The sequence below is a fragment of the Quercus robur genome, chromosome 8, assembly GCF_932294415.1.
Source record: "Quercus robur chromosome 8, dhQueRobu3.1, whole genome shotgun sequence".
Lineage (NCBI taxonomy): Eukaryota > Viridiplantae > Streptophyta > Magnoliopsida > Fagales > Fagaceae > Quercus > Quercus robur.
In genome coordinates this window covers 24,340,118-24,355,726 of record NC_065541.1, presented here as the reverse complement: position 1 = coordinate 24,355,726, position 15,609 = coordinate 24,340,118, and the positions used below count along the sequence as shown (strand labels likewise).

Sequence of the window (15,609 nt, the reverse complement as noted above, 5' to 3'; positions counted from 1 at the left end):
TCTGTTCTATTCTATCTCATATTCTCTATTACTTTCTTAGTTTACTTGTCCTTTTATATTACTTCTATTAATGTTATTTTTGGTATTCTTCTTCCTTTTTGCATTCTCTTAATTTGGATCAACTCACTCTTTTTTAGTGGTGCATTAATTGCTCTTCTCTAAACATGACCAAACTATCTAAAGCAGTTTTTTCTCATATTTTTATCTATAGTGGCTACTCCTATCTTTAAGCGGATTTCTTCATTTTAAATTTGCACCTAATGAAGTATATGTCCATCTCTTAAGTTAAAAATGAAACTACATATTTTAAAAGTTTGGTAGAAATATTGATCAAACACACTTCAAGCAGTTTCCCCCAAGGTTGTCAAAATCAAGATTTTACATAGGATGGTGGAGGTAAGGTGGGATTGTAGATTGTAAGATCTTACACGAAAAATACATAGGTAATGGCATTGTATGTTGAATAATCATATCAATTATGAATTCATCCATTAAAAAAAAAAATTGTATCAATATGATGTAATTTGTATATCACACATCGTTAGATCTATTCTAACAAAGCTGCCATACTTAATTTTGAACAGAATTTATCCAAAACGTTAAGTAAATGTTTAGTCTAGGAAGCACCTACATAGATATGGGTGTGGGTGCAGTGCGGCGACACCGAAATTTTTGAAAAAGTAAGACATGGATGCGGCGAGATACGTTTTTTAATTAATTATTATATATATTTTTATTTTTATTTTTTGTATATTGTTAAGCATTTTTTTTTTCATATAATGTTAAATATATATCAATTTAAGAGCAATAATGTATAATAAAGTGAATATATAACTATTAAATGATGTTTAGAAATTAAAATTTTAAATTTAAAAAAAAAAGGCACAAGTTAAAACAGTAATATAGACTTGATAATGAAATAAAAGGCATATTCATATATCAAATTGGACTTGGGAGAAGGGTCCAAGACTTAATAATTTAATATAATTTAAAAAAAAAAAATTAAATAAAATGAGTATATTGTTATTAACTAAAATTGGGGTCCTTCTATACAAGGAACCTTCTTGGAAATACACTTTTCCTATTTTCCATGCCCACCCACATGATTTGCACTTCATCCTAGTAAATTTTTGTACTTTTGTCATCTCACTCATCTACCTCTCTCGTTATTCTTCTTTCTTTCTCACAGTCTGCTCTCTTCTGGCTCTTCTTCTTCTTTTTTTCCTCTCACACGGCCTGCCTCTTTCATCATCTGGTCAGTTCTTCATTTATTTTTTTGCTGTGGGTGCTCGCTTCATCTTGTTCAGTTGTTCTTCATCTCATTCTTCTCTCCTTTTTTTTTTTTTTTTTTTTTCTCTCTGTTGAGTTTGTTCATAACCTCAGTACAAAGTGCATACCAGCCGGATCTTTGATTTCAGCCGGTATTGACTGAAATTGTATGAAACGTCCAAAACGACTTGGATCTTTAATCTGTGTTCAGGTGTCCCAGCTGTATTGGATTAAAAAAAAAAATTGTGTGGGATGCATATGCAGCCGCGTCCAGTAAGCTTAGCGTGTAGCCTTTAAGTGGCACCCTAACAAGGAAAATTTAAAACCTGGCAGCTTCATATCCACTTATCATTAATATCTCAGACTTTGCAGATTAATGTTTTCATCTTCTCTGTTTTACCTCTTGAAGCATAAATGGCTAAGCTTAAGTGTAACTACCTCAAAGATTGTCACCTTTTGATCTTTATCTATCTCTTAAAACACATATGTATTATTGTTGTGGACTTGTGGATTTGGTTTTTGGTTATACCCTTTGTCTTGTAAAATTTGTCTCTCTTTCTTCTCATATATTCAAAGCAACAACATGAAGACTCTCTCTCTTAAACACACAGGTATCATTGTTGTGGACTTGTGGATTGGTTTCTGGTTATACCCTTTGTCTTGTAAAAATTTTCTCTCTTTCTTCTCATATATTCATAGTAACAACAAGAAGACTATGTGTATGTCTCTTTCTTTTTCATTTGGACCCAATTATGCTTCTATTAGACCATATAAATGGCCAAAAACTAGGATCGCGTAGGATCATACGATCCTATCAATCCTTGAACGTGAATTGAAAGTGAATGATCCATATCGTTTTGGGCGTGTGAGATCATAGGATAGTACGATCTGGATTGCAATTTTGAAAAACATGGTTTCCCTCTATTCTTTTTAAATTTTGTTCCACTCCTACGAATGTGCAATGGTTGTGGAGTTGGTCGGAATTTGTTTTGGTGGTGCTTGAGGTGATGAGTGAGAATGGTGAATGATATGTTGCAACATTGGAGGAGAAAACTAAATTAATTTTGAAATGGGACATGGATTGTATTCCTTTAACTCTCGTTTGGGAGGAGGAAATGGAATGAAATGGAAAGGAATGAAAAAAATAATTTTATAATATTCTTTCCTTCCCTTGTTTAGGAGTTTTAATTGAGAGAATTGAAGTCCATTCCCTTGTTTGGGAGTTTAAGTGGGAGGGAATGGAATGGTTAGAAGGGAACAGTCATTCCTCTCTATTCCCTTAAAATTTCAAATTTTAATTTCCCCCGAAATTGGAGAAATGGGAGGGAATGAAATTAGATTTAATGAATTTTTTATTAAAAGTCTCAAAATACCCCTATATGTTCAACCCTTTATTTTAAAATAGGTGTCTAGTAATATTTTCATAAAATGATTTCATTCCATTCCCTCTATGTTACTTTCAAACAAGATTACTTACATTCTATTCATTTTCATTCATTTATTTTAAAACATCCAATCATGGCTACTTAATTCCAGGGGAATCTAGTTAACTAATTTAATTTTTTTAACTATTTAGTTAGTAGTTAAGGTTTCAAAACTATTTTTTTTTACTAGCATCTCGAGTCTTTGAGGCTCGATTTTGGCCTATAAATCGAGTCTCAAAGACTCGATTTTTATGGTCTAATCACATTTGATGTGGCATTTCTTTGCCACGTGGTAACCACCTGGAAATCGAGCCTTTAAGGCTCGATTTATAACCAAAAAAATTTGAAGTATCATGCACCAGCCAAAATACCCATAAACAAATTTCAAAAATCCCAAACACGAGACTCAGATCAGAGGGAGAGAGAGCAAACAATTTTCAGAAATCCCAAACACAAGAGACTCAGATCAGAAATCCCAAACACAAGAGCCTCAGATCAGAGGGAGAGAGAGCTCACCTCACTGGCGCGACGGCTTGGGTCGCGCGCGGCCTAGGCTCGCGCAATGGCCTAGGTTGCGCGCGGCCTGGGCTTGCGCGACAGCCTGGGTCGCGTGCCGGCCTGGGCTCGCGCGGCCTGAGTTCTGGTGATTTTTTTTCTCCGATCTCCATCTTCGATGTTCTGGTGGTTTTTTTTCTCTTCGATCTCGATCTTCTCTCTCTTTTCTGTTTCTGGGTTTTTTTTTCTCTGGTTGTGCTATGATGTTCTAGTCTGATTTTCTGGTCTGATTTCATCTTATTTATAAGGGTTATAAATCGAGTCTTAGAGACTCGATTTCTATGCACGTAGAAAAATATGCCACATTAGATGTAATTTGAGCATGAAAATCGAGTCTCTGATGCTCGATTTATAGTCCAAAATCGAGCCTCAAAGACTCGAGATGCTAGAAAAAATAATAATTTTGAAACCTTAACTACTAACTAGATAGTTGGGAAATTATGACTAATTTCCCATTTCGTCCTTAATTCCATGTTATTCCATTTTATTCCATTCATTTCCTTTGCTTAAATACATTCCATTCCATTCCATTCATTTTCATTCCCCTTATGAACTCCTAAACGAACCCTAATGCATTATGTGGAACATTTGGAGGGAGAGTATTAGGCAAACATTTGGGGGGCAAAAACTTTATGTGGAGGGAATAAAATTAGGTTTTGTTAGTACTTTATTTTCTTGGGCATCACTGGATAATTGTAGGCCCCTACTACTTGTGATGTTTTGGATTCTTTGTTTTGACATATTTGTTCTGTAGGGGCAGTTGAGTATATAGCTTGTATACTTAAACTGCCTCCCTGAATCTTTGTATATTTTTTTCCCTACTTAATACAATTACTATTCACCTATAAAAAATTTGTTACTTATTGGTCTTTTGTTTCCTTTTTAAAAAAAGGCATTGTTTCCTTTTATTTTATTTTTTCTAGTCTTCTTTGTTGTCTTGGATGCCCTAGATTATCCCCAAGTTCATACTTCAACCCTTGTCCTACAAAATCTATAATAACTATGGTTACTATGAGTCTTGCTTGCTTTATTCCTACTTCTTTGATCACCCTTCCATTCATAATTACTTTGATGGTTCCAATTGGGGGAGATATAATTGTTTCGGCTGCATCCCTTATATGGAGTTGGCTTGTACTACTCAACCTTTAAAAGACCATTGGTATATTCTTAAATCACTTGGTATGAAATTAATTTGAAATTTGTGTAGCAAAAACAGTTGTGTAAATTTAAAAATTTTGATAATTAATTATTCAAAAGGTAACTAAAAAATAATTCATCAGGTAATTAAGACCTTGAAAGAATTATTCAGAGCATGAAGAAATCTGGTTGAATTGATTATTTGAGAAACTCTGGAATGTAAAGTTGGTAATATATTTGGTAACTTGGAAAAATTTGTTTAAGTTTTCCCAAATACAAAGAGATGGGTTGCTTCTAGAGTCTAAGCTCCCAAAGCACAAAATCTGGTCAGTGCTCAGGCCTATGAGATTTGCCTTAACATTCAAGAATGGAAAAGCAAAGATGATTTTTAAACCTGGGCTGCTCCTTGCCTACACGGTAGAATAAAACCAATAAATAATAATAATAATAAATAATAAAAATAAGAAGAATAAAAAAAAAAAATTCCTCTTCATGTGCCATATCTGCATCTGTGCATATCACCAGTCTTATTTATTTGACATTTTATCAAAAACTACTCTCCTGCTGCTTAACAAAATCTAAATATTTTTATAAAACCCATATGTTTCTATTATTTTTTGTGTATGGTATTCCAAATTTCTGTTCTATTGTTTCTATTTTCTCGGTCTTGTCATGTGCAATATTTGTTACGAGTCAGTAACACGTGCAATGCACTAGAAAATTTGACATAATATGATTTCTTTTCTCATTTAATTTTTGTTAAATATGACATTTGATAAAGCCTCTTATGCAGTGAGGGGAAACGTCTTAATTTACTCTTTCCTCTCTCTTAGGCAATGCCTGGCTACCTAGAATAAGCCATAAACAAGGCCTGACTACCTCAGATTAGTTGTAGAATTTCTTATTTTGAGAGGGGAGTTTGCAGTTTTTACGTTGAAGCCAAACTCTTTGAACTTGTGGTGGAAGAGGGGGAACCTATTTTGAATTGCGTATCTTTGAGAGGGGTAAGTAATATTTGAGATCTATATGTATGGGAAAAAATGTAGGCTAATGGTTACTATCTAGTATAGAGAAAACGATGTTAGTAAGCAATCCCAAACAATTCCTTACATTCAGAGAGGGCGATATTGCGTATACGTTTCAGAGGTGCTTAAATGCTTTTCAAAGGTATATTGATGTGATTAAACTTAAGGCTTGAGGACGTTAGAGGTTAGTGCTTATTCCAGAAGGTAGATGCGTGGGTGGAGGGCTTCTAGGTTTGAGTTGCAAAGTTTTTTAAAACCTAGCAAGCATGCTTTGGGGGAATCACATGCATATATACTTTGCACAATCAACATAAGGCCAAGGTGCATGCTTCTCACTCTTTTGTAGCAATGGCGAAAGGGGAGAAGAGCAAAGATGTGGTGGTAACTGCCCCTGCGCCTAATGCAATAGATAAAGGGAAACAATGTTTACGGGCAGAAGCTCCTTCGATGTTGATGGTATAGAAGCTGAAACCAAAACAAGCTATGTGTGGTGTGAATGATAGGATCTAGCAGGGTCTAAGGCTTCGGATGGTCATGGGCAACAATGCTCGGAAATCTCAATGAATTAATGCTTACTCAAAATTAACGGAATCTATTCAAACAAGACTTCCGTTACATTTTGATTCAAACTCAAAAAAAAAAAAAAAAAAAAAAAAAAAAAAAAAAAAAATGAAAATCATGGGAATCCCAAATTTTGAGGGGCTTAACGGTCGTGTTCAACAAGGGAAGAGGCAGGTACTATGGGGTTTCCATAACTATCAACACATTCATTTGCAACCAAAATTGAATCCAAAATCTGATGACACAAAAGCATTTTAAGATTCAGAAATGAGGCCATCTAACACCCCTCTCAAATGATATGCCAACACCTTGGCCAAGATCTTATAGACACCACTTACCAAAATTATCAGTCTAAAATCTCTTATATTAGATAGAGGCTTAATGTGTCTTCGGAATAAGAGCAATAAAAGAAGCATTCATGGACTTCTCAAATTTACCATATTCATGAAACTCCTCAAAAAAAGCTAAAATATCACTCTCCACAACCCTCCAACAATGATGGAAAAAGGTCATCGTGAACCCGTTTGGTCCCGGAGCTCTATCCCCCTCCATATTACCCACAACTTGTAGAATTTTCTCCTTTCCAAACCTCTGTTTAAGCAACCCATTCTCCACTACCATAATATTATCAAAATTCATGTCATCCACCATAGGTCTCCATCTCTCTGTCTCCATTTATAATTTTGATAAAATCCCACCAACTGGTCAATCACCTATGGCTCCTCTTCATACACCACAAAATCAACCTCTAAATTACCCAAATAGTTATTCCTTCTATGGGAATTAGCCATCAGATGGAAAAACTTTCTTATCTCCCTCCTTAAGCCACAAAACTCTAGATTTTGTCTCAATGATATTTCCTCCATCGTAGCCAACTGATTCACTTCTGATGTCACTCCATCCCTTTCCCTCTTCTTCGCTAGTGTGAGCCCATTAATCCCGTTCTTCTCATCTAGCCTAACCAACTCCTCCAACCTCTTATTATTCACCCCTACATTTCCAAACCCCCTTATGTTCCACCAATGAATGTCTTCCATTAAAGCCTTCAACTTCTTAGCTAGCACAAAATAGGGCTTGCCTTGGGAAGAATATCAACTCCATCAAGATTGTACCCTTTCCACAAACCCATTTGTTTTAACCTCATATTCTCAAATCTGAAAGGACTTTTTCCTCTCACCATTCCTCCATCTAAAAAAATAGGGCAATGCTCTGAAATTGGATGTGGTAACACCCGTTGGATTACATCAAGGAATTGCTCTTCTTAATCCGTGGTCACTAACCCTATGAATTTTGGACATCGAAGGTGAATTAGAACCACTCGTCCATGTATAAGTCCCTCACTCAAGAGGTAGGTCAATTAAGTTCAGGCCTTCAATGAAACTCAGAGAACTTTAACATTGCTTGACTAAATCTGCAGCCACCCAATTTCTCACTAGGAAATGAATCACATAAAAGTCCCCCAGACAGCACCAAGGAATACCCCAAGAAACTCTCTAACCAACTCATTCCAAAGCAAATCTCTGTATACCCCTGAACAAGTCCCACGCAAGCCCATCTCTTAAAAATATTATATGCTAAGATTCTAATCAACGGTTTCAATCTATAATCTAATTTAAATTCAAATTAAAAATATATATTAAGATTGTAAGACCTCAAAGGCTTATGTGATATAATATTGGCACAATTGCACTTTTAGTCCCTACATTTTGACGTTTTTCCATTTTAGTCCCTACATTTTATTTTTTCCACTTTTAGTCCCTAAAACCAATTTACGCTTTCCGTTTTGGTCCTTTCCGTTAGCTCACTGCCGGAATTTTCTTAGGTGGCAGACGGACTATTAAAATAATAATAAAAAATTTTATTTTACTATTAAAAATGCCACGTCAGCTTATAAATTAAAAAAAAAATTATTTATTAATTTTAACTAAATAAAAAAAATTAAAAACAAATCATTTAAAAAAGAAAATTTTTTTGAGAATCATTTAAAAAAGAAATTAAATTAATTAAATCTCAGAATTCAAACAATAACACCACAACCAACCATGGTGTTCATCACAATCCCAAACCACAAAAGCCTATCCCTAACCCTAGACCCAAACACCACCACTCTCCATTCCCTCAAACTCTCTCTCCACCACCACACTCACATCCCAATCCCACCCTCTCCCATCTCAAAATGACGCCGTCCTCCTCTCCGGCCTTCGCGTGGTACTGGACGAACCAGTTCATTTAGGAAATCGTTTTCCACAACCGGCTCTTGAAGCACAAATGCCGGGTTATGGAGCCGGAATCGGCTACAGCGTTTTACATTCCGTTCTACGCTGGATTCGCGGTGGGGAAGTATCTGTGGTCGAATTCGAGTGAGGAGGAGCGCGATTGGGTTGGAGGTTGGGTGAAGAGAGAGAGATCGTAGATCTGGGTTTGCTTACCCAAATGAAAATCTCTAAAGATCTCTTTCTCAGACCAAAATCTCCCTTTCTCTTTCATCTTTCTAAAGCTCTAAAGCCTCTCTCTCAGATTGTGGATTTGTAAAAATCTCTAAATCTCTCTCTCGGATCAATGGTTGTGAAGTGGTGGTTGGTCTGGTGGTCGGTGGGGGTGGATCGTTGGATGGGTTTGATGTTGGTGTGGGTTGCAATGGCTTGATGGACTGATCGGTGACAGTGGAGGGGCTGAGGTCGGCGGTGGTTTGGATTTGGGTTTAAAGTGTATTTACCTCCAATCTCTCACAGATCAGTGGGTCTCTATTAGATCGATGGGTTTAAAATTTCTGGGTTTGTTTACAGGTTTCTCGAATTTGGGTTTGAAATTTATGGGTTTGATGTTTGTATGGAGGGTTTGATTTTTCATGTGATGTTCTGGGTTTGTTAGAGATTGAGGGTTGGGTTTGGGTTTGTGTTCTTTGTGTTTTGAATCTTTGAAGGTCTTTGTATTTTGTAAATATGTGCCCTTTGATTTTATGTGTTCCGTGTTGGCATGATCTTGATTTTTTTTTAATTTCCTCGGCAACCAAACATATTATTTGAGGAAGAACATGAAGATGTTTTTCATGATGACTGAAGAACATAATGTAAAAATTTTTTTTTTTTTAATTTAATTAATTTAATTTCTTTTTTAAATGATCTGTTTTTAATTTATTTTAGTTAAAATTAATAAATAATTTTTTTTTAATTTATAAGCTGACGTGGCATTTTTAATAGTAAAATAAAATTTTTTATTATTATTTTAATAGTCCGTCTGCCACCTAAGCAAATTCCGGCAGTGAGCTAACGGAAAGGACCAAAACGGAAAGCGTAAATTGGTTTTAGGGACTAAAAGTGGAAAAAATAAAATGTAGGGACTAAAATGGAAAAACGTCAAAATGTAGGGACTAAAAGTGCAATTGTGCCTATAATATTATGAAGTCAACAAAAAGTCAAACATTTTTGGTTTTATATATAATACTAGTCAATAACTTGTGCAATGCATGAGAAAGTTTAATATATAATATGATATTTTCTCTCTATTATTTTTTAAAAATATGAAATGTCATAATTATGATAGTTATTGTCATTTATTATGAATTATTTTATTTATTTTTATTTTCTATTTTTATGGAACTAAATATTCTATTATTAGGCATATATTATGACTGTTTGTTTATGGCTAAATGGACCCATATATCCAAGTCCATCCATTAAAAAAAAAAAAAAAATTATGTGTTAAAATTCTACTAGAGTTCAAATATAGAATAAAATTAATTTCAATTATAAAATATATATAAGAATAATGATGTGTAAAATTGTGAGAGTTCAAAAGTTTGTAGCACAATATTATGAAGTGAACTAAAAGTGAAACCTTTTTAGTTTCACATATAGATTATAGATAGATTTGCTTTGTGAATTACAAGTGTGGTGGTATGTTATTCCATAGTTTTTTTTTTTTTTTTTTTGGTGTAAATTACTTTTTAAACCTTAGTTTTGGGTGTGTTTTATTTAAAACTTATACTTTCAAAATGTTTCATTTAATTCTCAAATTTTCTAAAACCATTTCATTTTTAAACCTTTGATTTTTGGATATGTTTCATTTAAACCTTACATTTTTAAAATGTTTCATTTAAATTTCATAGTTTCTAAAAAAAATTCATTAAAACCTTCTCACATGTTTTCTGTTAACCCCGTTCAACATCATGTGATTAGTTGGTTTAAATGAAATTATTCTCTCTCTCTCTCTCTCTCTCTCTCACACACACACACACACAACATATTTACTTTTGAATTCATGATGAAATTAGCCAAATGTTTGCATCACCTTTGGATAATTGGCTTGCCTTTTCAAAATTCAGACAAATAAATGAATCTTCATATGACAAAATTCTGTGGATAAAGTCCTGTTTTTCTGTAACTAAGAAACATTCTCGGTTTCTCTGTTCCATTTTTTAGCATCATTTGGTTCATTGTCTTCGAACATGAAAATCTTGAGCAGATAAATTATTTTTTTTCACCCAGATTAAGTTCTATATCAGCAGTTAGTGAGGTGCTGTGGCCGGGTCAAGCTGCCACACTTCTACTGTTGCAGCGGAAAGAGGGAAGGTGTCGGTGAGCAAAACGAGTCATCCAGATAATCAAATTCTCACATTTCTTCATATCAAACCTTGGTGGACTCCTAGAATTTTAAATTTTCAGTTTCAACAAGTTTCCTTAACAAAAATCCTTGGTGGTCAGGAATATATGCATCATCTGGGTTAGACTATTATGGGTGGTTTTCGCAGTTTTTTTCCTGAATCCAATTTTTTTCAACTGGTGGTAGAGGAAGGGGGTCGGTTTTTTTCGTTAAGGATTTTTGAGCGGAGTAGGTACTTCATGAAGTCGGTCTTCATGGGTAAGAATGGGGCACAATGGCTGATGAAGAGTATAAAACAAATTGTTGTTGGGATCAATCCGAAGATTTTTTATACGTTCAAAGAAGGTGACTTAGCTTACACCCTCCAACGGAGCTCAAACTCTTTTGGCATGTTCTTACTCTTGACTGAGTTTAAAGTTGGCGGGTCTAGGAGGTCCATTTTTATTCTAGAAGGTTTGGGTTAGAACTAAGGAAGTTGTTAGAACCTGACAACTATGTAAATGGTGGGTCTGGTTTTTCGACATTTGTAGCTCAACATCATAAGGTTAGTTCAAGGGTTCAACCATTTAAAACCTTTGCCGATATGGTGCGTGGGCCTCAGGTGCAGGTCAAGGGCTAGCATCAGCCAAAGCTGGTCAGGGCCCATGCTAAAGGGACAATGATTTTAGAGGATAAGAAAAGAGAGAAGCAGAACCCAGCTTTTGAACAGAGGCCAGTGAGCACATCAGGTTCGACAACTCTTGGAGGAGGAGAAGTGGGTTCCCTGTGCATTAATGAGGATTTTGAATTTGGAGAGACAGATACGGTAAAAGAAAAGAGGAGATCTCCGTTGAAAATCCATTCAAATTGGAATAAACATGCTAATGGAAAAGAGTGTAAACTGAGGCATCCTGACTGGACAGGAGGAGGCTTGTCTGTTGAGGTGAATGAGGAAGGAATTAGGCGTGTAGCTTGGTCATTTAATAAAGAAGGACTGAGATATTCTTTTTGGGTTAATAGCAGTCAGAGGGGGCAGGTAGTGGGTCCTTCAAGGTCACGGGTTTATCATAAGAGGCGTGTTTCACGAAATAGCTATAAGAGTGGTTTTAAAAGCCTTAAGTGGGTCACACGGGGTGAGAAGCCCATTGTGGGCTTAGGCTCCTTTTGTGACATGAGGTCCAAAGAAGCCTGTGTTGGATTCTGGCCCAAATGGTGACACAAGCATGGGCTTTCCAAACTTTCCAAATATTCCAGAGTTAAACCCAATCAGACTTGAAGTGGGAGAAAGCTCTTCTTTGGCTGACCCGAAACTAACAACCCACAAAGCTCTTGACTAGGTGTTGGTGGCGAGCTCCAAAACACAGCATGATTCCAGTAGGTCGACGGAGTCTGCGACGGAGGTTGGGTCGACGGAGCCTACGACGCCTATACTAACAACTGGGTTAGCGACGCCGGTACTAATAACTGGGTTAGCGTCGCCAGTGGGTATACCAAGGAGCGATGATGATGAAAGGAGCTCCTTGGTCATTCAGGTGCATGTGGCTTCGCCGGTAGGGGTGACGCAGACCGAGGCTGAAGGAGTAGTGTCAACTCACCAGCACTGGGCATCGCCGGTGGAAGTATCGAGGTGTATCGAGCTTCTTCTGAAGATGGGTTTCAGATTTAGCTCCAACCGGAACAGTACTTTGGGCTTTAACATGCTGTCGGGTGGGCTGATTTCTAAAGGTAATAGGTCGATGATTCTCGAATTTGTGCCGAGATTGGTTGGACCTTCTTTTTCCAATCTTTTTCTGGAGTTTTTGAGAGCTGGGTCAATGGATCTTGGAGTATTGGGTCAAGAGGCTAATTCTTTTTCTGGTAAGGAACTTTTAAGTCTTCCTAGGGAGGTCTTGCTTGTGGAGGATGTAGTGGATTTTTCTGTGGGTTTTGGTGCAACAGAAGTGTCAGATTGTTTACCTCTGCAAACCATTGCTTTGACTGTGCCAACAATTTCGGCAGAGTTGGAGGAGGCCACTGAGGTATTGAGTATTGAGAATAAGTTAGATATTTATGGGTGGGTGAAGCACAGAATTCCTGCGTTCAGTAAATTGGTTGGGTTGTCAACGATCCGACATGAGAAGTTGTGCATTGCTCTCTTACAAAGGTTAGAAACTGTGATGGAAGCAGCGAATGTGTTACACAGGAAAGAAACAGGTAGCAAAAAAGTGGCTAAGTCCAAAAACAAGGGACGTAGAGAGTTGCAAAACTTGATCTGTTCGGTGAATTATGATAGGAGATAGAGGGCGGTCTTGTGCTGGTGTTAGTAGTTGGGGATGGTTTTGTGTTTATGAAGATAAAAATGATTTCTAGGAATGTTAGAGGTTTAAATGATCCTCAGAAACGCCTTGTGGTGAAGAATTTGTTGCGGGAGTGGAAGTGTGATGTTATTTGTTTACAAGAGACGAAAATTGCTAGCATGAATAGACAGTTGGTCTGTAGTTTGTGGAGTTGTCCATATGTGGATTGAGCTGTTTTGGAGGCTGATCAGACTACTGGTGGTATTTTGCTTATGTGGGATAAAAGGGTTTTGGAGAAAGTGGAGGTTATGGTTGGTACTTTCTCAGTTTTGATAAAGTGGCAAGGGGTGGGGGACGGTTTTATATGGGCATGCTCAGGGGTGTATGGCCCAAATGATAATATTGAGAAGGGTCACATGTGAGATGATTTGGTGGGTTTTTAGCAGTATTGGAGGATACCGTGGTGCTGCTTTGGGGATTTTAATATTGTTCGCTTTCATAGTGAGCGTAAGGGTGAGACTCATTTGACCTTGGCTATGAAAAAATTCTCTGAATTTAATAAGGATCTTAATTTGGTTGATTTGCCTGTGGAATGAGGTAGATATACTTGGTCAAGTGGTACTGATCAACCAGCGATGTCTAGGATTGATAGGGCTTTGGTCACTCCAGATTGGGAGGACCATTTCCCAGATGTTATTCAAAGGATTTTGTCCCGTCTTATCTCATACCACAATCCAATTCTTTTGGAGGCAAGGGGAATGGCAAGGGGGAAAAGTCCATTTAGATTTGAAAATATGTGGTTGAAAATGGAGGGATTTGTGGACAGAGTTCAATCTTGGTGGAATCGGCATTCTTTTGTAGGTACACCAAGCTTCGTGCTTGCAAGAAAATTGAAGGCTTTGAAAGAGGACATTATGCAATGGAATCGCCGAGAGTTTGGTAATGTAGTGCGTCAAAAGAATCAGCTTTTGGAGGAGCTGAAAAAATTAGACGCCAAGGAAGGGGACTTTGGTCTCACTAATGGTGAGAAAGGTCATAGGGCAGCATTGAGGTCCCAGGTGGAGCATCTTCTTTCCTTGGAAGAAATTTCCTGGAGACAAAAATCTACGATGTTATGTATCAAGGAAGGGGATAATAACACCAATTTTTTTCACAAAATGGCTAATTCCCATAGAAGGTTTAATCATCTAAGGACCTGGAGGTGGATGGGGTGGTTTTTGAGGAGGAATCCGAGGTAACTAATCAGATAGTACAATTTTATAAAAACTTGTACAAGGAGACTGAGGGGTGGAGCCCCTTGTGGAGGGTTTGAAATTTGATCGTATTGGGGATATGGAGAGGGTTTGGCTTGAAAGGAAATTTGAGAGAGAGGAGATACTCCAAGTTGTAAATGACTTGGAAGGGGATAAAGTTCCAGGTCCGGATGGGTTTACTATGGCGTTTTATCATCATTGTTGGAGAGTAGTGGAGAAAGACGTCTTAGCGGTCTTTGAAGAGTTTTTTCAACATTGTAAGTCTGAAAAGTCCCTTAATGCTACCTTCATTGCATTAATTCCTAAAAAGAATGATGCCTTTAATATTAGAGATTTCCGACCTATTAGCTTGGTGGAGAGTGTGTATAAAATCTTGTCTAAGATTTTGGCAAACCGTTTGAGAGTGGTTTTAGATCAGTTGATCTCTGAGACTCAGAATAGCTTTGTGGGTGGGAGACAAATTCTGGACTCGGTTCTCATTGCGAATGAGTGTGTGGATAGCCGAGGGAAGAGTAGGGTTCCTATAGTCATTTGTAAACTTGATATTGAGAAAGCCTATGATCATGTGAATTGGGAGGCTTTGTTGAATTTGTTGAATAGAATGGGCTTTGGAGTGAAGTGGTGTAATTGGATCCATACTTGTATTTCCACAATTTAGTTCTCGGTTTTGATTAATGGTTCTCTAGTTGATTTTTTTTGTAGTTCGAGGGGTTTAAGACAAGGGGATCCGCTATCTCCTATGCTGTTTTTGATTATGATGGAGGTGTTTAGTAGGATGTTGAGAAGAGTGGAGGAAGCTGGCTTGATCCGTGGTTTTAAAGCTGAGGGTAGGAGGGGTGGTGGAGAATGTGTTACACATCTATTATTTGCAGACGATACCATCCTATTTTGTGATGCGGATGTGGAGCAAATTCTTCATATTCGGCTATTGTTACTCAGTTTTCAGGCGGTAACAGGTTTGAAGGTTAATGTGCATAAGAGTGAAATGGTTCCTATAGGGGAGGTTGATGATGTGCATGCTTTGGCTGAAATTTTGGGCTGCAGAGTTGGAAAGTTGCCTGTGTCTTATCTTGGTATGCCGTTGGGGGTTTCACATAATTTCCCTTCAATTTGGAATCCTATTTTGGAAAAATTTGAGCAGCATCTAGCTGGGTGGAAGAAGTTGTATTTGTCTAAGGGGGGTCGATTGATGTTACTCAAGAGTACGCTATCTAGTCTTCCTACCTATTTTCTTTCGTTATTCACAATCCCTACTTATGTAGCTAATAAAATTGAAAAGTTGCAAAGGGACTTTCTATGGGGTGATAGCAAGACTCATCTGGTAGGATAGGATAAAGTTTGTGTGCCTATAGCCAATGGTGGCTTGGGGATAAGGAAACTTACTACTTTCAATAAGGCCTTACTGGGGAAATGGTTGTGGCGGTTTGGGAAGGAAGAGGGTCGGTTATGGAGGAGGGTGGTAGTTTCAAAATATGGGGAAGAATGGGGGGGATGGACCTCAAAGTTGGGTAGGGGAGTTCATGGGTGT

The 15,609-nt window shown here is 37.2% G+C and overlaps 1 protein-coding gene across 3 annotated transcripts in view; it reads left to right on the top strand.

The window, feature by feature from the left end:
* The window catches only part of LOC126695054 (gamma-glutamyl hydrolase 2-like), a 47,838-nt gene that overhangs the window by 30,617 nt on the left and 1,612 nt on the right, over nt 1-15,609 (top strand). Inside the window, exon 9 of one of the 3 annotated variants that reach the window (XM_050391664.1) lies at nt 10,459-10,548. The exons of the other annotated variants lie outside the window; for them this stretch is intronic. Coding sequence (XP_050247621.1) covers nt 10,459-10,548 — 90 coding nt within the window. The remainder of the gene's footprint in view (nt 1-10,458; nt 10,549-15,609) is intronic. 3 annotated transcript variants of the gene reach the window in all.